General features: G+C 40.1%; 3 protein-coding genes across 3 annotated transcripts; 2 read left to right on the top strand and 1 right to left on the bottom strand.

Annotated features, from left to right (window-relative positions):
- Positions 1 to 3,209: 3,209 nt before the first annotated feature.
- On the bottom strand, positions 3,210 to 12,989 carry LOC143184807 (protein big brother). The gene is made up of 3 exons (XM_076387291.1): positions 12,554 to 12,989; positions 10,849 to 11,040; positions 3,210 to 3,578 (listed from the first exon to the last, which is right to left on the bottom strand). The coding sequence occupies exons 1-3, from the start codon at positions 12,743 to 12,745 to the stop codon at positions 3,210 to 3,212; spliced, it is 753 nt and encodes a 250-aa protein (XP_076243406.1). The 5' UTR covers positions 12,746 to 12,989.
- A 4,172-nt stretch (positions 12,990 to 17,161) lies between these two features.
- LOC143184932 (uncharacterized protein CFAP97D2-like) lies at positions 17,162 to 18,292 on the top strand. The gene is made up of 2 exons (XM_076387541.1): positions 17,162 to 17,285; positions 17,803 to 18,292. The coding sequence occupies exons 1-2, from the start codon at positions 17,163 to 17,165 to the stop codon at positions 18,025 to 18,027; spliced, it is 348 nt and encodes a 115-aa protein (XP_076243656.1). The 5' UTR covers position 17,162; the 3' UTR covers positions 18,028 to 18,292.
- A 191-nt stretch (positions 18,293 to 18,483) lies between these two features.
- LOC143185103 (leucine-rich repeat-containing protein 23) lies at positions 18,484 to 19,810 on the top strand. Its single transcript, XM_076387838.1, has 2 exons — positions 18,484 to 18,846; positions 19,187 to 19,810. The coding sequence occupies exons 1-2, from the start codon at positions 18,484 to 18,486 to the stop codon at positions 19,808 to 19,810; spliced, it is 987 nt and encodes a 328-aa protein (XP_076243953.1).
- The last annotated feature ends 3,832 nt before the right edge of the window (positions 19,811 to 23,642 follow it).

Here is a 23,642-nt window from a genome sequence, read left to right as displayed (position 1 = left end):
AAAATGCACAGTTCTTCAATTGTGTTCTAATAATTCTTCACTGCAGTAGATGGAAAGGAAAGGAAAAGAGGAAATCTTCTACTTCACTTTTCATCTGAAAAATAATTGGGACGTGATTAGAGGAAAAGTTAACTAGCGTTTGGCTCGACGGAAATTACATTTAATCGATAAACAGCTTTTTACAATCGGAGCGGCGAACTTCCACGCTCGCTTTCTGGCTTTTCCCAGATGATTCACGCGCCGCTGGAGCTCGGCCCGCGATTTTCGAGGAGCTCGAAGCCGCTGGACAAATTACAACCTAAAACCTCTTTACAAATATGTACAATGGCAACGAAAATGATCGTGGCGTTTCGCGCGAAATATAAGACTAACTCCTATTTATTGCATATCCTCTTATCATGTCAAAATGTGACACGAAGATACTGGTTGGATTAGCAATTTTTTGATTTTTCTCCCTCGTATTGAAGAACTGACACGGTGTTTATCTGAGTCACTGTACAGTGAACAGCACTGTATTTTGTTGTTATGTGTTCATTTTTATTAAGAAACTTGATCTCCTATACATCTCTCTGTTTTTATTAATTTTTGAGGTATGTGAGGGATCTCAGAGTGTGTGAGGGATCTCAGAATGTGTGAGGGATCTCAGAATGTGTGAGGGATCTCAGAATGTGTGAGGGATCTCAAAGTGTGTGAGGGATCTCAAAGTGTGTAAGGGATCTCAAAGTGTGTGAGGGATCTCAAAGTGTGTGAGGGATCCCAGAGTGCCTGGAAAATCTCAGAGTGTGTGAGGGATCTCACAATATGTTAAGAGATCTCAGAATATATGAGAGATCACAGAATATATGAGAGATCTCAGAATATATGAGAGATCTCAAAATATATGAGAGATCTCAGAATATATGAGAGATCTCAGAATATATGAGAAATCTCATAATATGTGACGAGTCTCAGAATATATGAGAAATCTCATAATATGTGACGAGTCTCAGAATATGTGAAGGATCACAGAATATATAAAGGATCAGAGGCGAATTTAGTATGATTTTAGAAGAAACTGAGATCCAATTTTCCGCCTATCAATAAATCATATCCCCTGACATACAATGATAGAAAAAAAAATCACACATCGTTACACTGTATCCTGTCACTAAATAATAAGTAACGATGACATGACCAGAGGATACGCAGTAAATGGATGGAGACCTGAAAGGTGAATCGACGGCTCGTCCGCCCGCGGAATTCCAAAGAGGAATTCTCCTCTCAGCTGTGAGTGAATCACGCTTCCTCGCTGCACGTGACAGCGTTCAACCTGGCCCTCCTGTCCTCTGGAATTCCGTGGCATTGGTTTTCGCGTGTCTTGATACTCCACAAAATTCTAGGTTCTTCGCGATTAAAGCTCGAATTCAGAGTTATTTATTAACGAGAAACTAAGATCGATTAAGCGACAGTGTTGGGTCCCTGAAGACATTTTGGAGCAAAGTCGTGTGGTATACATTGCTAGACACTTTTAGGAAGCTGTGGGAGTATTTTGTAAATTTCATTTTAAGAACGAGTAGGCTTAGTTATTTTCTAAAAAAGATGAGGAAAAAAATCGAAAAAGGACATTTGCATTTTGTGTCACAGATTTTTTAAGAGAAAAATATTTAAGTGGATATGAAGTACAAGCTAGCGAAAGAGGTTTAGCGATGATTGTATACGTACTTGATCCAAAATGTTCCTCAGACTTAGCACTATTCATTGACGAGAGTTAAATCGCACACATAAGGGGATGGAAGAGGAGAATATTCCCTACTAAAATTGCTATTAGAATGGAGACATGAATACTGACAATTTTCGTGTACCTTGGGTCGAGTTAACTGCCCCATTTAATAGGAGCTCTCCACATTAGTCTGATATGTTAATCGGAGAGGCCAGACTCGAGCTTACGCAGAGTAAGTTCCAGAACTCGCTACAAAGAGAAGCCTCGTTCTATCCGTCGGTACGAGGCCGAGAATAACGCGTATGTAAATTCGTTGCAAGATTTGGTGAACGCGATGGGACAGAAAAATGGTAAACGGCTGCTCGAGATTCAATCCACCCAATCGAGCAACACTTCTCGCTGGTCGCTGCGACAAGTGTACCACGTTTCCTCGAACGATATTACTCCTTACATCTAACGATATATTTCTTCGTCAACAAGGGCAAAAAGATAGAACAAAAATCTCTAAACGAAAAAAAGAAAAAGAAACGTGGGGGAAGAAATAATAATATACAAGGCTCGTCGAGTGACCCAGGATCGAGGATCTAGGGGACCCTAGAACGAGCATTCCTACGATGTTAAAACGATGTCCTTTTACACACAGGATTGTACATAGAAATTTGGCGTAGTCGCTACAGTACTGACGATTGCGCGTTCAAAACGTTCGTGAATCGCGTTTCGATGGCGACGATCGATCGGAACGATCAACGATCCGTCGATGGCTTCATTCTCGAAATGGAACCTTTAAGGGTGGGATCTCGAAGGTCGATTTGTTCGATCTCCTCTAGAAAGGTCGATTGAGTCTCTTTTTTAGGAGTTCGATCTAATCGAGCTTGGATCGACGTCGACGAAAGGGTTGTCCGCGAATCGCTTAATCTAAACTCGAAGCTCTTGATCTCGATCGCGATCAAGACCTCCACGTGTGTATTATTGGTTACAAAACTCGTCATCGGGGATGACACGTCGGTGAACGATGGGAGGAACCTGGTGATAGAATATTTGGATGAAAAAAGTTGAGTCTGTGGGGTGGTGGCTTTGAGGGGTTGATTTAAGTGGGTAATGAGTCTGGCTAATGAGTCAACTCATGAGGCACCACTGGTTCAAGCAACCCTATCATCCCCAAGCCTTCCTCTGACCTCCAGCGTTCTCACTATCTCAACTAGTATTCCATCTCTCAAGAAACAAATTATTCATAGACAAACAGTACCAGGTGTTCAGAATCAAAAAAAGGACACAGAGAAACATCGAACCAAGTGCCTCACGAGCTTCTCCCCGCCAGAAAAACCGAAAAGTCAGTCTCCTGTCACGCATCGATCGATCTAAACCTCTCACAATGAGCCCTACCATCCACCAGGTTCCTCTCAACAAGTCTCTCATGTTTCTCTCCTCCTGCCAGCGCTCGGAGGCGATCAGGAAACAGTCCTGGTTCGAAACGGAGTCAAGAAGTCTTGTTGGCTAGCTTCTCGCTGCCTCAGTAGGCCCTGAGCCTCATCTCAGAGTCCTGTCGGTGGGTGAGATGGGACTCGATGGTTCCAGCGGTCCCAGTGCCAGCTCCACTTACGTGATGCCCGTGGTGGCCATGGTGGTGATGGGGATGGTGGTGGTGAGGGTTCAAGTGCGGTGGCTGAGCAGTTCCGCTTCTGTAGGCTCTCTGCTTCTCCTCGAAGTCGCGTAGTCGTTGATTGTAACGCTCCAGCTGGTCGCGGAGGAGAGCGTCTTCTTCCGCGGCTCGCTTCTCGTCGTATTCCAAGCAACCGACGCCGTCGAGCCTCTCTAGGTCGATCCACCCACGCCACATTACGCACACGCCGTTCATTATCAGGTGGGACCTCAGGTGCACCTGAAATTAGAGTGACAATGGTCTTGGTTATACTGGTGGACCTGCTGGTTTCATTTTTCTGGGGTGATTGTTACAGTGAAAGTCTAGGTTCGAGTAAAGGTCACGCTCAATTATTGTCACAAATTGGAAGCCATTGACAGTAATTATTTTTTTTATTTAATTCTTAACTACTACAGCTATTGAAACTTACGTAACCACTATTAGTGGTCTCACAGACTGCTAATGTTTATTGCGTTATTATTAACATAAAAGTGGCAAATAAAAAATTAAAATTAATTCTTCTTGCTTTGCACATCGATAATGAAGGAAGGGAAATAGATATGAATAAGTAATTAGTAGTATATCGTCAGTAATTATCTATAGGTACTGCCAACAATAAGTAGCAATTTTCCCATCGATGACTCTCCATCATGATATGACTCTCCCATCTTGTCCAACCTTTCCCTGGAGGTATCTCAAAACTAACTCATAATAGATAATTTGCAAGTAACATTACTGTCTCTTAGGTATAATTACTGTATTGGAATTTCTAAATTAAATTCTGAAGCTACTGCATCGAATTTTGGAATTTCCAGAAATTCCAGAAAGTCTACTGAAGTAAAGCTATCAAAGCAATTTCTGAGGAACAAGAATCCACGCGCGTTTGATATACTCTTCCTTTGATCAAACAGCGATCAAACCTTCCTCGTGGGAGGGGTCCATCAAGGCCCATAACCCATCGTCAAGTTTCAATCATGTTTTCGCCCCCCTCGATCCACTGTGAGAGTTTCTTGTTCCCAGAAAACGATTACGTAAATTGGATGGTACAAGGAGTTTGGAGGAAAGATGGAATCGAGAGGTCGATGCTGCTTGAGGAAGGTCAGACTCTATTCTGAATAATCGTGAACAGTATACATGTAACAAATTATCTACACGGAAGAGATACATTAAAGATATCCTACGAAAAATCATAAAACAAAGGATTAATATAAAAAATATTTCACAATGATACGATAATGGATTTGCTTGAGGGTCAATCGTATTGCTGCAATTTATGAAGCATTTCTAATAACAATATTTGATGAGTAGAGTATCACTGTTACTACATATTACTACTTGTAATTCAAATTAAAAAATTGCTCTTTTCTGTATTCTCTCTTCCCATAAATTCACGTATAGAAATATATACCTAAATATGTCTAAATGTTTGAATTATTGTAAGAAATTCTAGTACTCTACTATTAGAAGACTATAACCACCGGATACAAGATCCCCGAAGAACCAAACGTTCCTCATTTTACGACACGACGTTGACCATCGAGCGATTTACGCAAAGCAGAAAGGGACGGAAGGTCCAAGGGATCCGTCGGGCCTCGAAAAAGTCGAAACGGGCAATTATCTCTCGGCCCAGCTCAAGAGGGTTATTTTATTTCCTGGCAAATGGTCTGGTTTCCGGTCGTGCTGTAAAGCTTAGAAACTGTTACCGAATCCGAAATTGACCATGAAGAGAACCCTTCCAAGCTTTCCCCTCAACGAGGAGAAGCTTCAATTTTCACTAATATACAATTAAAAAGAAATACAAATGTCTCTATTTTGAAAGGGAACCCTCTGCACCTTTGACCTCCCATTAAATTAAGCGTGTCGAAGGACTCAGATCGACGTCAAATGTGTCAATGAAATCGAGGAAAAAAAGAGAGAAAAATAGGAGCAGAACTCTGAAACGTGAAGGTACTAAAAGAAAAATTGTCGTTACGAGCCTCGTCTCCTCTCTTTTTCTTTTCTCATCGAAACTACAGCTGGTTGTCGACATGACGGTAACAATGTAACTGCGCAGCGTGGGGCTCTTTATGGAATCATAATTGAGCCACGGGAATTCATCAGCGGGCGACCTGGGCCTCGATCGAAGCGATAATCGAATCGTTTGTCGCCTTTTATGAAAGCAGTCTGAAGTCGATGTCCTCTGGAACGCATTAGAAGCAATGCATTCCAGGAGACTTCTCATAGAACAGGAATAACAGAATTTCTGTTGAAGTGACTTTTGACTTCTGATCCTTAGGGTATCTCACTTTTCTAAATTATTTCCGCGAGTAACTCTCCACAGTACCTTCCTTCTGCCTGCACTACCTGCCAATATGAACGGGTTGACGTCAAGCACTGTCGACAATAGATTTTGACATACAATGCTTCAAGACTTGCTGACAAATCGCAACGACGATCAGTGGAACACGTAATGGGGAAGTACGTCGAGGTCGTGACGTGAAACATGTATGCGATTCACGTATCTCTCATAATTCGTTGTAGGAACATAAAGTTTCACCAGGTGCATTATGCAAAAATTCTGCTTCAGCTATAACAAACGATTTGCATAGTTCTAGTAGAATTGTGGAGAGACATTTTGTGAATTTCAATTCTCAACTGGTATAGTCTTATTATGCATATTATTTTGTACAACATATTGTAAGGAAATTCCTGAATTATTAATATTCTAATGTAGTATGAAAAATAATTTATAACAGTGCACAGAAAACACAAAATCTCCCACTTTACATATTCATTTCATATTTTCTTTAAATTTCAAAAACTTCGTTAACACTCGGCCAGGTTTGCCACACTCCACTATTCTCACTAAATAAGTTAATTAGCCACTGCAGGCTCGGTCACACGATTATCCACGCAGAAGCAAGCCAAAGCAACTTGGTATCATTAAAAGTAAGCGCAATGCTCCCTCCGCGAGGCGCAACAATCCCAGACACAATACAAATCGCCTGCCACAGCGCGAACAATCTCCTCCGTCATTTAGCCACGAGAAAAAAAGGGAGGAATGAAAAAATAAGAAGTCAAACGGTCGCAGAGGAATCCAGTTCTCACGACGGGGCTCAAAGAAAAACCATCAAACTCCATTTCACACCTTTATGCCCTCGTAACAGGGGCGTGACCCATCGTCGTCATAATAGTCGGCGATATTTAAACTGTAACACGCGTGTGTCTCTGTCGCGTTGCAACCCTTTCGCTGGCTCGTTTGCATATTGCAGAGAAGAACAAAGAGGAGAGAGAAAAAAAAACGGAAACACGAAAAGAGGGAGGAAGAGGGAGAGAGAGAAAGAGACATATATCTCTCTCACAGCGCGTCGAGGCACCGACGGCGGAACGAAAGGGGTGAAAAATTGGGAAAGGGTGAAAAGGCTAAATGTCCCGAGACAAACGATCGGCTATTCCGACGGCCCTTTTGTTTTTCGGTAGGCGTTGCCTGCCAGTGGCCTTTTTGCGCTAGGTCCACTATCATCCTCAGCACAATGCGCCAGGACATTCGTCAACGCGACGTCCTGGCGGAAAGGACTGACACACGGTCAGTGGGCCAGGCGCCTTTTGTCTTTCCTGCTGTCGCCCTGGACGACCAGCTTCTCGTTCTCTTGTTACTCTGTTTTATGGCGGCAGGAAGAGCACGTTTTAGTACAGGCGCATATGAACACCAACGAAACGCAAATTGACAAATTTTTCGGAGTTTTACGATTGGAAGGAGAGCCTTGTTCCGGGAACTGCACCTATTTTTGGTTCGACGAAAGGAAGACAGAGATCGACAGAGGTGTAAATCATTGACCAGAGACAAAGTAATTAGATTTCGAGCGAGAAATTTATGCCTCGACGTGTTAATTTCTTTTATGGGAGATCTAATATTCCTTCCTTTGATAATGGGACTACTGGAGAAGTTAGAACGACTGCTATAATTTACTTTGTCAGAATATTGTCTTTCTTTTGAATAAAAAACGAATAAAAATAAGAAAACATGCGAATAAACATTTGTAGAATACTTAGAACTCTACAATTTAGTAGTAGGTGCCTAATTCAACGTTTTCTGAGTAAATCTCATAAAAAAATAAACCCCAAGCGAAGTATCGTCCACGATCAAATTAATCGGCCAAGAAAGAGCATGCAAAGGGTGCACGAAACACGAAGGACGTTCTCCTCGATAAGATCGACGGAAAGAGATTCGAGTTCCGCGCTCCCTTTTCATTTAGCCAGTCTTTATCGACCTCTATATCGCTCGCGAGATCTCTCCCTTAATTATTTCCTCCTCTCGGCGGGGAACAGCCTCGAGACAATGCCAGTAGACACGTGCAGTCGTGCGTCGCTCTTTATTCGCCTCTCCTCCTCTCCTCTCATTGTCGATTAAAACAAAACGCTGGCCGCGGGACTTCGTGTAAACAAACGGAGCTCCTCTCGTGTCTCCCGTTTTCGAGTTGGAAAATAATGAATCGTTAGCGCGACGCTGTGTCTCTCTTTCTTGCTGCCTCTCTGTCGCTTTGATAGCGTCGCGAATTTGGAGGACGTTGACGGGCTAACTGTACTGTGATTCATCATGATTCATGAGCGATACGGGAATATTATATAAGAATATGAATTAATAGATGGAGTAAGTTTCATCTAGACGTGTTCCATATGGCAATACTAAATGAATTATTTTGTAGAAAAATACTTCTAGCGATTTAATTTCGGTTTTCGTTATATGAATAGCTTATTTGCTAAATTTGTTAAGCTCCAAAGGACGAAAATATTCATATACCTATTTATTTGAAATATACAAAGTTAAGTAGCAACCAGATGCTTAAGTATTACACGATTTTGTACATACTCAAACTTGGACTTATTTGCTTTGGCCTTTGACTTAAGTATCTATTATATAACATTATTTATTAAAATAATTCTACAATGAAATTACGTAAAAAAACTAAATTAGAGTAGAGTACTGTTTTTTTAAAATAGAAATTCTTATAATGGAGACTCCAAATATGAATATTCCTCGAATAAATTCTCAGGAGTAAACTAGCCACTATGAAGCTCTGTCCTCAAATTTCCAAAATGAAATCTGTTTTAATAGTCCAATATAAGTGCCCTGAATTTTTCAAAAACTCTAGTATAGTGGTATGTACGCCCACACTTTCCTTTACCTTAACTACAGGCTAATACAGCCTGCAGTTTCTTCAATAAAAAAAAAACTTTCCTCTACCAAAAGAGATCAAAGTTTAAAAAGTAGCTACCCAATTCCACGGAAAAGTGTTTCAGGTTTCGAGTTCGCCACTGCCCCAAAGTAGCAAAGGACCTCTGGCCAGGACCTTCAGTGCACCCTTCGGAGGATCCCAAGAGGGACAGACCGAGATTTACGACCCATTATATACTGGGTGACTGGTAAAGCCTTCGAGCATCTGGCACCGACTCTTCGGCTCGTTTGACGGATTTGGAGAAGCGCTAATTGGCTCTAGTAGCTGCTAATGGGATCGTCGAATCTCTCGATCGAAGAAAATCACGTGGCACGTTGTATCCACGCGTGACATGTTTTGATAACAATGACTTTCGAGTTTCGACTGGCTTTTAGCCTCGTATTTCACTTCACACTGTACCTATTCTTCGCAGACTAGAGTTCCTATATAAATATACGTATAGATAGGAAAGTGGTATTTTCTACTACTGTCTTCCATGAAGTAGAGAAACTATAAGCTTGGCATTTTGTAGTTGCTTCAGGCGTCGAAACAGAGTGAAACAGAGTAAACTACCCTTGCTGTTTTTTTCGTGAATGAGCGATATGCGAACCACGCATATCGTTTTTGTCTTCAATGAATGAATATTATTATTGGAAAATATTAGATACAGCTAATTCTGAGCTATAAGCCTCAGTTTAAATTTTAACTTTAAGTTATTGTTAAACAAACATTCTTTTTATTTTCAAATTATGATATAATAAAATTAGAAGCCTTGCTTAATTCCTGAATTTAAAAATTCACTTATATGGAGATGTAATAGAATTTGGAGCAAATAGGTATCTCCAGTTAATTCTTGAAAAATTTCACACTGTCTGAGTAATTTGTGAACACTGATTATTTTTAAAGAAAATAAAATGTATCTATTTGCAAAACGAGGAAACACGCTGGCGAGAAAATGGCGGATTCGCGACGCACCTATCGATCGCGATGGCGACGCCTTGGCGTCGCCCCTCTGTCGGCGCCGGCGTACAAGGACACCTATGAAAGGCTTGAAAGACACTCGTGTGAAGTCATTAACTTATGGTCAGCTACCTTTAAAAAAATTCTTAAAAATGGAGCTGATGATTTTGAAAAAATTCTTGAAAATTAATGGAAATGGAGCTGATGATTTAAGCACCAGATGAGATATAAAATATAAATAAGATAAAGATTCTTTGCTAATTTTGCAGATATTAAGAGATTCAAAGTACCTTCGAATTTTGAATAAAAATTATTTCTATTGTTAAAGAAATATTGAGCAGATAGTCTCTAAGAGGATTCTCCTTAATTCGATTCCAGAAGGCGCAGAAAATTGACTCGTCACTCGGTTGCGCCACTGGATACCTTCACACCCCCGCAGAGCTACAGAAAGATTTGGGGCCGGATGTCTCTCGTTCTACCCAGAATGGTGACACGGTGACACTATTGTCCGAGAGGCAGAAACGGATACTAAATTGCACGTGGGGGCGATACACGCCACGTCCTGGGACATACGATGCCAAGGACACGAAAAGTAGACGTCCCGTTCGAGCTGACCCGTTTAATGACCTCCCATTTGTTGGGTGGATCGTCCAATTAGAGTCACAATCGTTCTTACAAATATACCATTTATCGCAAAGTAGCCACACGCGTCACACTTTGGAAATTTCGACCATTTTTCTGAGTATTCTGATACCTACTCTAATAGACACCGATTAGGTAACAGAAAATTAGGTACCTAAAGCTGGGTCTACGCTACAAAGTTGGGCCTACGTAACAAAGTTATATAACTTTTTAGGGAACAGAAAAGAGACATATCTATAATGTCTCTCTCTTTTCTTAACTTTGTTATATAACATATAGTGTAGACCCAGCTTAATGTGTACAGTTGAAAGCTCAGGAACTATCAGTGCATCTGATTGGCTCCGCAAAAAAATGCATACAGATGGCTTACACGCATTTCCTTTATTGGCTGAATTGGTCACACCTATTACTACTACTTGCAGCGAACCAAGTACTCCTTTTGCCCTTGTGCCTACTCATTGACAACTTCTGAATTCTCGACTAGTAGTATAAATCTAGCTTAATATTGGAATTGGTAAAAATGGAATTCAATAGTAATCTAACTAAAAATTTGAAGATTTGAATTACTGAGATTTGGGACCCTTGTTTATTTTCTACTGTTTCTTCGAGCACTTGGAGTATTTTCTAGTAATTTTCGATTATCAATGAAGCTTTTAATAAAGTGCTTCGAACATTTGAGAGTCGATATCTATTATAGGCATGTGTTTACTCACTTTGCCATGTTCCTTCTCGAAGTCACAATCGCTGATGTCAACAGCGTAGTTCCCGGATGCGTTGCCGAAAACGAGCTGAAGGTTTGTACCAGTCGCTGCGAAAGCGATCTCCGTGTGGCCCTCTCGACAGCCATTTTGAAAGCGTACTTGACGTTCTTCCACTGGTCTGTCTCGGTAGCCAGTGTATCTGACCTGCAACAGAGAGAATCAATTTTTAATTAGTTTCAATCGTCCTCCTGCATTTATACTTTTCAAAATATAATAATTACATACATAGATGAATAATAAAACTTGCGCCTCCTCTTATTAGAGTCCTTCACTCTTATTTTTCTTATTAAGCAGGTACTGAGTTATTTTTCCTGAGTAGATATAAATATTTAAAAAAATATAGGAAGCACCTAAGTTAAATTAATAAACCAATCTCAGTTTTATGTAAATTAGAAAAAGTTTTAATATTTTCTACTGTTTTGTACCTAATATTATCTCATTTGTGCAATTAATTATATACCTAATAATTCGCAGGTGAATTTTCTCATTTGTTGTATCTCAATATTGAAGAAAGGATAGCAAGCAATTAAATAGCTTCTCGTTAAATCTCATTGGCTTTCCCAGAAGTCGAGTGACACAGCGTAGAATGACTAAATTAAATTATACGAATATGGAAATTGAGTGAATCACCAGAACAGAACACGTTGAATGTCAAGGAAGTTTTTGCAAGTAGTCGAACGAGTCGGCAACAGTCGGTGGAATAATATTGAGAGACTGTGTTTATAAAATTTATAGTGGGTCACCTTCGACGTGACGTTGAGTAGTTTTAAACCATGGTTCAAGATTTAATTGAACATTCAGTGCTATGAAATTTCTACGCTATGGGATTCCCATTTTCGTTGAAGTTTAATTGAAGGATATTTATGCTCAGCGAAGAAGCAGTAGTTTTCTACAGAAATTCCACTTTAAGATGATTCAAAGAAATGCAGAGTAAAGAAGACAACTCAGGTTTTTCCTAGTTAGTTATGTACCTATTTATTCTCTTTCACAACGTTTCTACATGGAAATGAAGCGTATGGATAAAAATTGTGGATATTGTAATTGCAACAACACTAACAGAGAAACTTGTTTCTGAGAAATGAAGAAAAATGTTAAGCAGGTATACAAGCATAATTATTTATGTGTACTATTTAAAGCTTCCAAGAATAAACGTATGTATACCTATTACTTTCCTCTGAAAGAAGTTGAAAGAAACAGGCTCCTAAATAAATAGGTACACATGTAGAAACATCTTCATCGACACCTTTTCTAGCTTTACCCTCAGCTAATTTAAAACAAACTCTGTACTCTGAAGCTCATTGTCAGCTTACATAACTCACGAGATCAAGATAAACTGAGATACAGTCGCTGAAAACACATGATGGCATGTGTTTTTCTACATCATTTTCTCTACCAAATTTATCAAAAGTATAAAAACACAGTCCATATAGATGCAAAATCTCTAATGACTCTATCCCAAACTGTATACCAGTCTAAATGCACTGTTACATAAACAATCGCTCAGTTCCATCAACAATCCAGATACCCTCAGTATCAATTAACAAACAACCAACACGCACCTACAATATCTCTACAACAAAACTGACACGTCGTTCTCCATCCAAAGAACCAAGATCCCCCCTCCCCTTCAAAACCCAAGATTCTCAACTCAACCTACCTCGCTCTCCCGACTGAGTCTCCTGAACAGCTCATCGTTCTCGAACTTGCCCTTCTGATCAGGCACCACCCTGGGCATCTTGAAGAGCAACCTAGGTCGCGGCTGCTCGTAGAGACCCATGCCATCAAAGGGCAGCACGCTGACCCCGATGCCCCCAGCTCCGCCCGCGTGTTCGCTCATCGTGTGCATCATTTTGCCACGGCGTTGGATCACTGCGTCGTCGAGGAACCAGAAAGTGGTAGCACACCACGATCCCCGAAAAGTTTTCAGAGGAGCCTTTCAGTCGACGAAACCCACGCGCAGACGAAACGTGGAGGTGGATTAAATAATGCTAGATGTCCTGGCGTTATCCTTTCACCGTATCCTCGGCGAGGATTCGAGGAACAAGTATCGCGAGGATCGAGAAGCACCGAAAACACGCGCTCGACCGCACAGTGTCGCGTCTCAGTGGAGACTAAGGACTCCCAGAGACCAGAGGCTCCAGTTCCCCTGGTCCTGGAACAGGCCACGCCTATGGGACCGCCCATAGACCCCCTCCTCCTTGGAGCTTTGAGCCAGCTAGGGTGACAGCGAACAGGGGACCTAACCCTCGAACCTACCCTGTCTCACCCTTCCACCCTGGCGGGGACGCCACGGGGTGACTATCGAAATTGCGTTACCGGATCTCCCTGACGCTGGGATGGTAGCCGAAACGTGTTTACGTTTACCCTGGGCTTGGTAGGCTTCGAATAACTGTTGAATTTCTGGGGGATCGAGTGGATGGATGAAAAATGAGATGATGGAGCTGAGGTGTGGAGGTGATTTCCAGGGGAGCTTGGTGGCACTGTGGAGGGGGTTGAGAGAGCCTTTTGAAGATTGGAGCTTCTTTTCAAGGGGACTTTTGGGTCGATTTTTTAAGTCTGAAAGAAGTTTTCTGTGGAATATTTGCTAAATAACAAAATTAAAACTTGACAGCTTCACACTTCCTTTTTCGAACCATTATAAAGTACAGTATTCGCTGTAAACTCATTAGGTATGTACTATCAGTCCAAGCAACGACTTTCTAAGAAAAGATAGTACCTAAGTAATATTTTTTCAAGTCAGTGCATACTTAAATGCTCTTCGAGTCTCTTTCTTCTTCCTGCTGCAAAATCTAAGAGCCAATAGAACTCAGAAAATGCTTCCTACAAATGGATACATCAACACGAAGTTCATAACGAAGAAATATCCTACATAAACATGTGCCACTGATTTGCCAGCTTGACTAACTCCACAAACTAAAATTATTTCTATCTAAATATAAGAAACTAAGCATTAATCAAGTGCTAAAGAAGACATTCAAAAAGTGGATTTAAAACAATTCAAAAATCACTTTGGCTTCTGAATGGCTATGTACCTATATAAGTATATTCTATTACCTATCTACTGTTAACATTGAGCTCCTCCTCTAAAAAATCAGGCGATTAATCCAAAAAAGAGGGAGATAGAGAAAAAGGAAGCTGTTATGCGTCAGCTGGTAGCGATCGTTGTCGAGGATCAAAAGGATGGCCAAGGCAAAAGAGTGCATCGCACTGCTGGCACGAGGATAATATGATATACTGTAGCAGAGGATCTGAACGGGGATTGGCCGACGCGCATCCCCTGTAGATATGGGAAATACGTGTCAGGGGGTCCCTATTTCAAGGGAGGGCCTCTGTGCTTTCTGTACAACAGCGTGTATCCCCTCGAGGGAAGAGAGATCTTCATCGTCTCTCGAGTGCCGACGGCTCATCCATTTGAGAGGATCATTGTCGAGGATCCGCGATTAAGATCGACGACCCTTTGCGCGATCCGCGTTACTGGCTATGGATACCCCTGTATCCGATTTTTTCCTTCGTGGATGAGCTGCACTGACAGTGCAGGAAGGAACTGACATTGTGAATTTATGGCTCAGAAATGCATGCAGGGGGTTTGTAATTAGTGGTCCTGGTTAATAAATTGACAAATCAAAATGGAACACTGGAACCTCTTTAAGGTGTAAGAGGCTCTTACACCTTAAAGAGGTTCCAGTGTTCCATTACACTTTAAAGAGGTTCCAGTGTTCCATTTTATAGATTTAGACACCAAAGACGAGATTTAGATACCTTAACCTATTTACCATTTTTCTCTACTGTGAATTAACTTTTCACCACGTGTGTGAGAACTTTAGGATTTTATCCTTTCAGAATATTGCGTCTCTGAGATGCATCACTGAAAAATACTACGAATTTTTGTTCCAACTGAATGTATTTCCATTAAACTTCACCTCTTCTCCTAGCGAATTACTTGCACAGAATTTGGCACCCCCAATAGTGGAAAAATGGACCCGAGCCAACGTTTACAGCTCGTTTAGGCCCGTCTGGCGAAGAGAATAATCCTCAATAGGCACTTTCTCTTGGGGCAAATATTTTGGAAAGTCACAATAAAGCAATAAACGAGTGCCCACGAGTGGCCAGCGCTCGAAGGTGAAATATGCGAAACTGGAGTGTGAAAAAGGGGTTTGTTGAACCTCCCCAGGTAAGGCGTGGGACAGAAATAATATTCCCACTCAGACAGACCTTACTTTATGGTCTATTTTTATGGCTGCCCTGACACCCAGAGCTAGTCTCTGATTTCCACGGGTTTACAGCGTCAATATTCTTAATTTTCCTCCGGGCTGTTCCCTGGCTGCTTCGAGGTTTCCTTCGGCGGAGTCGAACACAAACTGGCGAGGCAAGGTTTATAGTGCAGAAGTTCCAAACAGCGCTTTAGGTCAAAGACTATTTTTACCTGATTTTATGTGGACTGCAATTGCTTTTTTGAATATTAACTGCTCCTATTTGGATGGTCAACGTAGACCAGAGATTCTTGCTTAGCGGCGAGGAATCTTTGAAGAATGAAGGATCCTTCTGAGACCCCAAGGAGAACAAAGCTAAAAGGTTCTATGAATAATCCAATGCTGCTTTTAAACCTGCTATTCTACTTGAGTCTGTTTCGCCGAAAATACTTTCCTTAAATAAATTTACCTGCACGTAGAGTGATTCAAAGCTTCCAAGAGTACCTTTCAAAGGGAAAGTAAACAGTCACAAAAGGAAACTCCTGTTTGCCTCCCCTTGGAAGCAATAGGAATTATTTGGAGTCAAGTAATGTGAGCATAAATTAATGTAGAATAAATATAACTTAAAATTGGGTAAATTTAGGAAAATAATTAGAATTCATTATCTTCAGATAAATAGATCGGTATATGTAAGTACCAACTCTGTTAAATAATAGGAAAGAATCCTCTGTGCTCTAAGGATTTTAAATTTGCATTTATATAGTTAAGTAGTTCTGATGATGTCACTGGAGGGTAGAGGATTAAGATAAGATAAAAACAGAATATTGAAGATGTAACTTGGAGTCAAAGAAGTCTCAGGTCGATCTTCAGAAGAATTGATTACTTTGCATTTGTCAAAATATCAACTATAGTTATACCTAGGTGTTAGCTTCCATTAATTAAACTAAAACACAAAAAATAAGCAAAATGGAGTCAAATAAATTGAAGCACATGTTTATCAAGAAAATCTATTATCTTTGCACCTATCAAAGTACATACCAACCATAGTAAATATAAATATAATATTCTCAAAAAATTATCCCTGAATTATCACTAAAATTTCTCCCCCTTTTCTAAAAGAAATTATATTCTCCTGTCTTCTCAAATTTAATTTCGATCCGCGAACTTTCTATTTCGATTCTCCCCCAGAGCCTTCACTTGATCGAGACCAGTCGCCATGAATGCCAAGCATGCTGAAATTGATTTCACGCGTGCGTTTTACGGCGTCGCGACAAAGCGGAAAAAAAACGCGTGTCGAGTTTGATCCCCGCCCCTAAGTGGTCTGGATTGGTCCAGCAGCCTCGCCAATCGCAGTTTCCACTTGGATCCTCGTCTGGGGGAAATCGGGAACAGTGGTGGTGGTGGTTCCACGCGTGTACACGCGCACGTGCCCCTCTCGCTCCTCCAAGCTGATCCGAGGTGGATGAAATTTCAAACAGAGGCGTTTAGAACACTGTTTTCCACCATAGACGCGAGTAATAGGCGAATGCAAATGTGTCACGGAGAATTTTTTACAATGTGATATTATTATATTCTCTTCTGACGATGATATTAATTTCTTGAAAGGATGGTGAAATATTGTATATTAATTTACGAAGAACCAAGAAATAAAGCAATGTTAATTTTATATATGAGATTATTTTTTTTATAAAATTAGGAGAAATAATAGAAAATTATTATGAAGAACTTTTTACTAGTAATTTAGTTTTAATATCTAGAATTTTTTGAAAAAGTCAATCCAGCAGCTGTTTAAATTGATTGAAGAAAAATTACCCTAGCAGGGTCACCAATGCATAGTGACTCCATTTCAGTGAACTGAAATAAATTTCTAATTTTTATATCTTGTGCAATCAAGATATCCTATTATTTGAGTAATTCTCTACAAGCTTGTTGCTCGTAGCGAGTCACAAACTATACCACGCATAGAAACTCGTATACATACAGAGAAGGACTTGATTGTACGGGGACACAGGAAGCGAGGGGCAGATCGATACGACCTGGTCGCGAAAGCGTTGCTAAAGAAACTTGGTGATCGTGATGCCTATATCGCGTAAACAGTCGAGAGACAAGCTCGTTCATCGAACACTGAACATGTCCTGTGCAAAGACTTCTGCTACTTCTACATGGATGTGCAAAGCCTATGAACGACATCGTTTGAAGGTGAGGTGATCCTATAAGCAATGCTAATATTACTTAGTTTCTTTTCGAAAAGAAAATACTTGATAAACTGATTTTTATTCAGTAGGTATAGAGATATCTAAAAGTAAAGACTCTAAAGATAAGTGCAATTACAATGCTAGACACATGCTTTTGGAAACGAGGGCCATGTCAAGCATAGTAGGTGAAATAGGAGATAAGATATAGCAGATAAAGTAGAGGAGATTAAATTATATCAGACACAAGTGAATTTCTAAATAGCCAAACACTAGTAGTCTAGTAGTGAACTCTATGTATTAATTCTTCTTAAAGGAGTGGAACATAGTAAATAAACTGAAGGTGATGAACTTATAGCAGAGATTAACTTTATGTGAGTCTTCAAATAGCTAAACAGTATCTATTTCTTCTCCTTTTATTAGTCTTTCAATTCAGTTCTTACAAAAATATGAGATCCTAAATCTAACTACTTTGTGAGACCACAAATGTCATTTTGAGTTGATTATTTTAATTGATTCTCCAGGTGAAGACAGCAACCTGCACAGTGGACGTGGACCCCCCTAAAGGAAGGCCTCACGTAGTTTTCAATGCGAAGGGGTTGCAACTGGAGCGCGAGAAGCAAGATCGTATCCTCAGAGAGAACTTCATCCTTCTGAAGAAGCTGCGCGATATCATGCACCGAAAACGACCCAGGGAAGAGAGTCACAGGCTGAAATGGGACGAATCCAGATGCATCAGGACACGTTGATGCAAAAACGTCACGTTTATAATTCTGTACCTGGGAGCCAGGCTAATTCTAGTTCATTCTTTTTCGAAATTCAATTTTCCACAGTATCTTATCGTCTCCTTTTAATTTTAATAGAATAATAGCACAATAGGGATTTTACACTAAGTTATGACTAAATAAGATTCCTTAATATAAGCAACTTCAAATACTGCATATGTTAAAAAATAGATCATTACGTTTGTGTTTATGTTTTCCTAAAAAAGAACTTGGGACAGTTTGGCTCTCAGAATTTCAAAGTGAAACATTCCATCATTCACGTTTCTACTTTTGCAATAAACAAACGAACACAGATATCGATATCGAACTGTCCAATTCCATCTGTCACACCTACTCAGAAAAAGGTTACCTCAATCCTAGCCTAATTTACTTCATTAAAAGAGTTTGGATCAAAGAGTGCTATTAATAAATTAGCATTTAATGGAAGAGGAGGAAGAATACCATCGCGAAGAGGAAGGCGAGTACGCGAGCTCCAAATCCTCCCTCTTCGAGGACACTACTCGAGCATTGACACTTACTGAGGCTGGCGACTGTCTTCACACTTTGGGAAAATGTGACTCTGGCTTGGGCTACGCTTACTTAGGGATGAACGCCTCTGATAAGGGTCTGACTGATATAAGAATCATACCGACGTTCAAGTATGTCCTGTACGTGGACGTTTCTGGAAATAGGTTGACGAGTGAGGCTCTGAAGGTCCTCTCAACTATGAAATATCTTCTGATGCTGCAAGCTGATCGGAACCTGCTGACATCTATGGAGCTGGAGCCTATGCCTTATCTTCAGGTCTATGATAGTGAGGCTTCATTAGAAATAGAATGTCACATGAATAGACTGCATACGTGTATGATAATTCCTATTTCCATACACGAAATCAGAAAAATAGAAACTAATTGAAGACTTGTGTTACCCTTTAAATATTATAAAGAGTGATTATCTTTCGAGAATTTTTACAATTTTCTATAGTTTAGAGATTCTATATTTTTTGCACGTTGAAATTCCCCATAAATGCAGAACAATCTACAGTCCAAAGATGAATGCTACCAGCACTGTAGATTCTTCTTACATGTTCATAAAATTTGATTCGTTAATAAAAATCCTTGATCTTGCTCCTATTCTGCATCAGGTTCTAACCCTAAACAAGAACAAGCTGAAGAGCACGTCAGGTATCTGTCATCCTCTCCTGGAGTGCTTAGAACTAAGTCACAATAATATAGAAGAAGTGACGTTGAACCCCTACGAATTGGAGAACCTGAAGACCCTCGATCTTCACGGAAACATATTGACCACAACAAATGGAATATTCTTTCCAGGGTTGATTCGTTTATATCTAGCAGAGAACCAGATCGAAAAATTGGAGGGGCTTGAGATTTTGGTGAATCTGAAGATTCTACACCTGAGGAGCAATAAGATTGCCAGTTTAGATGGGTTCGATGTGTGCTGCGCCAAGCTGAGTTACTTGAATCTACGAAACAATGAAATAACGAGGATATCGGAGTTGGAGAAGTTAAGTCGCTTGCCAGCGCTGGAGACACTTGTCGTTTTGGAGAATCCTGCGATAGGAGATAGAGAAGGGGAGGAAGAAGCTGCGTACAGGCATATTGTATTAGCTATGCTGCCTCAGTTGACGAGGATTGACAAAGATCCAGTGCTGTATGAGGAGAAAAGGGAAGCGAAGGAGTTTCGCCAGCAGATGATTCGCGATGGGACACAGTTTACTGATTTCGATTTCAATGTTTTAAATGAGTGACCAGGGAAGAAATTTTCGTTTGTATAATTGCAGCAAAAGTGTATTTTAATGTTGAAAGTATGTTAAGCAAGCGTCCCTTGACACCTGCAGCTGAAATATTATAATTTATTAATTTATGTATTTGGTAGGATATGTAGTTTGTCGATATTATTACATAATACGATAGAAATTGTAATTTGTAGCAAATTATAGTAAATAAGACAATTACAAAATTTATAGTTGGTAATATATACTAACAGTAATTTGTAGTAACAATTTATAGTGAATAAGACAATTCAAAAATTTAATCAAAATTGCTTTACATGTATTGGTTTACAGGGCTTTCGATTAGAACATGGATATTGAAATGCTATAGCCATCTAGCGGCCACCTACGAACTAACATCCCCGTTTAAAATTTGTAGTAAAAAAAATATTCTTTATTTCTCAATTTGTTCATAATTTGAGGATATAAAATTCTGACAAGGTCTCTATAATTTGTTATAGAACGATACTGAGCACAAGAATTATTTATTGACCGTAGAAAAACTCCTTTAAACACTCAGCGCAAAAATGCAGATAAATCTTGCTTATTTATTAACACAGTTATAAATTAAGCACTTAGAGCATTTATTCAGTTATAATAATTCATTATGCAATGATTTTTCATAAAAATATTTTCTAACTATTGTAAAAAATGGTTTTCGTAAAGAGACGTTTATGAAGGAGGGTGAGGGGTGCGCGGAGCAGATTAAAAGAAATAATTTCAATCTAAAAATAATTCGAATAATTCCAAAAAATATTCGAACTTTCTAAGTATTACCACTTGATGATGGCAGTATTCTAGAAAGAATACTTTCTATATTCGCAGCTTACCGATAGATGGCCATAGTATTACAATATCTGTTTTAATCAAATCACACTAATGAAAATCTAATAGTGAAATAAATAACTACTAGATTTTAAGCATATTATACAAATCTCTGTATAGTTTATATAAATTTTGTATTTGAAATCTAAGCCAGACCCATTGGTTCTTTCAGAGCCTAGAAGCCTCTAGTCAATAAAAAAGAATCACATTAATGGATCTTAATTTGCTGCAAATCTAAACTGCTAATAAAAAGGAGAGAATTAGCATTACAGGATGAAGCAGATAGAGTATATAAAAAATAGGAAAAAACAAAAGAGATACATTTAAAATTTGTGTAAAACTTATCAGTGGTCCAGGGTAATCATCAAGCTACCCACTGGCTAAGGTAGTCCAGGGTGTAGGAGTCCTTCCAGAGGAACGTCAGGGCAGTCCTCACCCTCTGGAGACTCCGGAGCAAATGAGAAATTCGTTATGGTACAGATATAAATAAATTTGCAGAAATTACGAGATTAATCGAACATAAGAATATTTACGAAAAATTTAATATTTCTCATAAACTAATCATCGTAGAAACAATTTTTGATACATTTATTGTTAATAACAATCGTACATAGTGACTCATGCAAACCATTAACATTTATAATTATTATTTAATAAAATATCACGGAATTTGCAACTTTGTAGATTCTGAATAATTTCCCTGTTCAAGGAAAAAAGTCGTAAATTTCGAAATATTTCGTAAATTAAAAATTATAAATATTAATAATATACAGGAGTCACTGTGTGCAATTGTTATTAACAATATCTGTACGAGAAATTGTTCCTGAGATGATTATTTTATGGAAAATATCAATTTTTCGCTAAATATTGTTCGTTAGATTGGTCTCTAAATTTTAACCAACCGAAGAACTTCTCTGATTGGTTTCTCACCTTCCTCGAGACAGTATAAATACCGCTGCAGGAGCACGAGTGTCTCACTCGCCGCGGGTCCTCCGGCGGGTGAGGACCTCCCTGGGGACCTGGAGGGACTCCTGGGCCCTGGACCTCGGACCACCCTGGACCATCCTGGACCTCTGGACACTCCTGACCAGTGGTCAGCTGGCCGATGACCAGTGGTCATCTTGGACAAACGGTGAGTTTTTGCTCAAATTTTGAATTTATCTCTACTGTTGTCTCTCTTTACCGTTTCCCCCTTTTTATACGTATCCCACCCCCTACCGGGGTATATGTTATGCTTTATCTCTTTATTACCATTAAGTTTTGGATTCAATGGAATCCAATTACAATTTTTACTTCTTATACTTGTCTTTCAGTCATCTCTTTGGCTCACTAATTATAACTTTCGATTTAAATTATTATGAAGAGAGATCGATAGAACCTTGGTTCCATTTATGTATTTTCCTTGATTTTTGGTTTTGCTTTTATTCTTGGGGAGATACTTCCATTCATTTACACATGTCTCTTGATCTCTGGTTCATCTCTTGTTTCTGCAATCACTCATATACTTCTGTTACTTCTCCCTTTCTGCCCCGAGGCACATTTCTCTTTTCTCTTGCTGATTTCATCACTGGTACCAATCATCACATGAAGATCATTCATCGAACGAAGACATCGTATCCCCCGAGGGATTTTATTTGCATTTCAAATCTTTAACATTTCAGGGTTTAACTGAATATCGAAGAAGAATTCAATCACATGCTAACGTCGTTCCATTCTGTTTTCTGTCTAAATATATTCTGTCTTGATTCAGAGTACGGATTGTTCTGTCAATCCTTTCTCCTTTCTGTGATCTTCATATGGGTCTCCAGCACAGCAACCTCCTCGTGGTGAGACCCGGGCCGGTTCTGTCCGGTGCCAATGGCTGTGCCATCGTTGGGGTATTCTTGGGGAGGCTTCCCCGATTATTCGTATATTGCTCTTCATACTCTTTATTTGCCGGTTCTCTCTTTATCCTCAACTTGAAGATTGAAGAACGAAGACGTCGCATCCGCCGAGGGATTCACCGCTTCTAGTATATAAGTCGCAATCGCTTAGCATATTATTGAAACCCTACTTCTAAGTTTCTATTGTAAAGTCATTGTAACACTGCCAAGTTGTCATTTCTTAGTTCTCTTTGCTCGGTTACTTCCTCCTCACCTTCTGTGAGGAGGTCATCTGCTTCTCTTAGTAGAAGCAACTCGCAACTGTGGAATCGGCGGTCGATGGAGCTTGTTCTTCTTCCCTTGGGGGTTTGTACTAGCCAGAGACGATGTGGACACTCGATGGTGTGTGGTATGACACACTTGAAGGTGGAAACCCCACAGTTCAATCAGGCAACTGATTGTGCTGTGAGGTGCCAGTCGCCTTCTCCTAGTACCCGCCTTCAAGGTGGAAGGACTCGCACCACCGATCGTCTATTTCATGGTTGCCTTACGCGGTAGACTCTAAATATTCCCAATCCCTTCTCAATGATTACTTGGCACTTTCCTACTTTAAGATCCAAGGCAAAGGCGTGGATGGAACTTGTCTTCCATCCATGTCTTTGCCTCTTTAGCGTAAAATCACTGTGCAATTGTCGAGTTGTCATTTCTTAACTTCTTTTCTTGAAATTTGTTCCTCATCTTTGGTGAGGAAGTCACCTCTGCTTCTCTTGGTAGAAGCATGTGACCAACCGTGGAATCGTCGGTCGGTGGAGTGTGTTCTCCTCTTGGGGGTCTGTACTAGGAGTGACGCGACGGACACAGTAGGGTGTGTGGAAAGACACACTCGACTGTGGAAACTACACGTTTCCGCCTTTTGCACATTCTCTTTACCAGCCTGTCGGAATTAGGTCTACTTCGGTAGCTCCTATGTGGCAGCAGGGAGCAATGGTCAATTGACTGAATCATGTAGTGCCGTGCGCCTCTCCGACCTACCGGCCTTCAAGGTGGTAGTGCTCACACCATCGCTCGTCTATTTCACGGTTGCATTAGCAGTAGAGTCTAACTTAACCACACCCTTCCTT

This window comes from Calliopsis andreniformis, chromosome 10, assembly GCF_051401765.1.
Source record: "Calliopsis andreniformis isolate RMS-2024a chromosome 10, iyCalAndr_principal, whole genome shotgun sequence".
Taxonomy (NCBI): Eukaryota; Metazoa; Arthropoda; class Insecta; order Hymenoptera; family Andrenidae; genus Calliopsis; species Calliopsis andreniformis.
The sequence above is the reverse complement of the archived record's forward strand: the minus strand, read 5'-3'. Positions and strand labels throughout refer to the sequence as shown.

Excerpts from the sequence above, each read along its gene's own strand:
- LOC143184807 (XM_076387291.1), bottom strand. The coding sequence starts at position 12,745 with ATGATGCACACGATGAGCGAACACGCGGGCGGAGCTGGGGGCATCGGG. Across the intron at positions 11,041-12,553 it reads GACTCAGTCGGGAGAGCGAG|GTCAGATACACTGGCTACCG; the intron begins GTAGGTTGAGTT and ends TCTCTGTTGCAG. Across the intron at positions 3,579-10,848 it reads TCGAGAAGGAACATGGCAAA|GTGCACCTGAGGTCCCACCT; the intron begins GTGAGTAAACAC and ends CTCTAATTTCAG.
- LOC143184932 (XM_076387541.1), top strand. The coding sequence starts at position 17,163 with ATGCCTATATCGCGTAAACAGTCGAGAGACAAGCTCGTTCATCGAACA. Across the intron at positions 17,286-17,802 it reads ATGAACGACATCGTTTGAAG|GTGAAGACAGCAACCTGCAC; the intron begins GTGAGGTGATCC and ends TTGATTCTCCAG.
- LOC143185103 (XM_076387838.1), top strand. The coding sequence starts at position 18,484 with ATGGAAGAGGAGGAAGAATACCATCGCGAAGAGGAAGGCGAGTACGCG. Across the intron at positions 18,847-19,186 it reads AGCCTATGCCTTATCTTCAG|GTTCTAACCCTAAACAAGAA; the intron begins GTCTATGATAGT and ends ATTCTGCATCAG.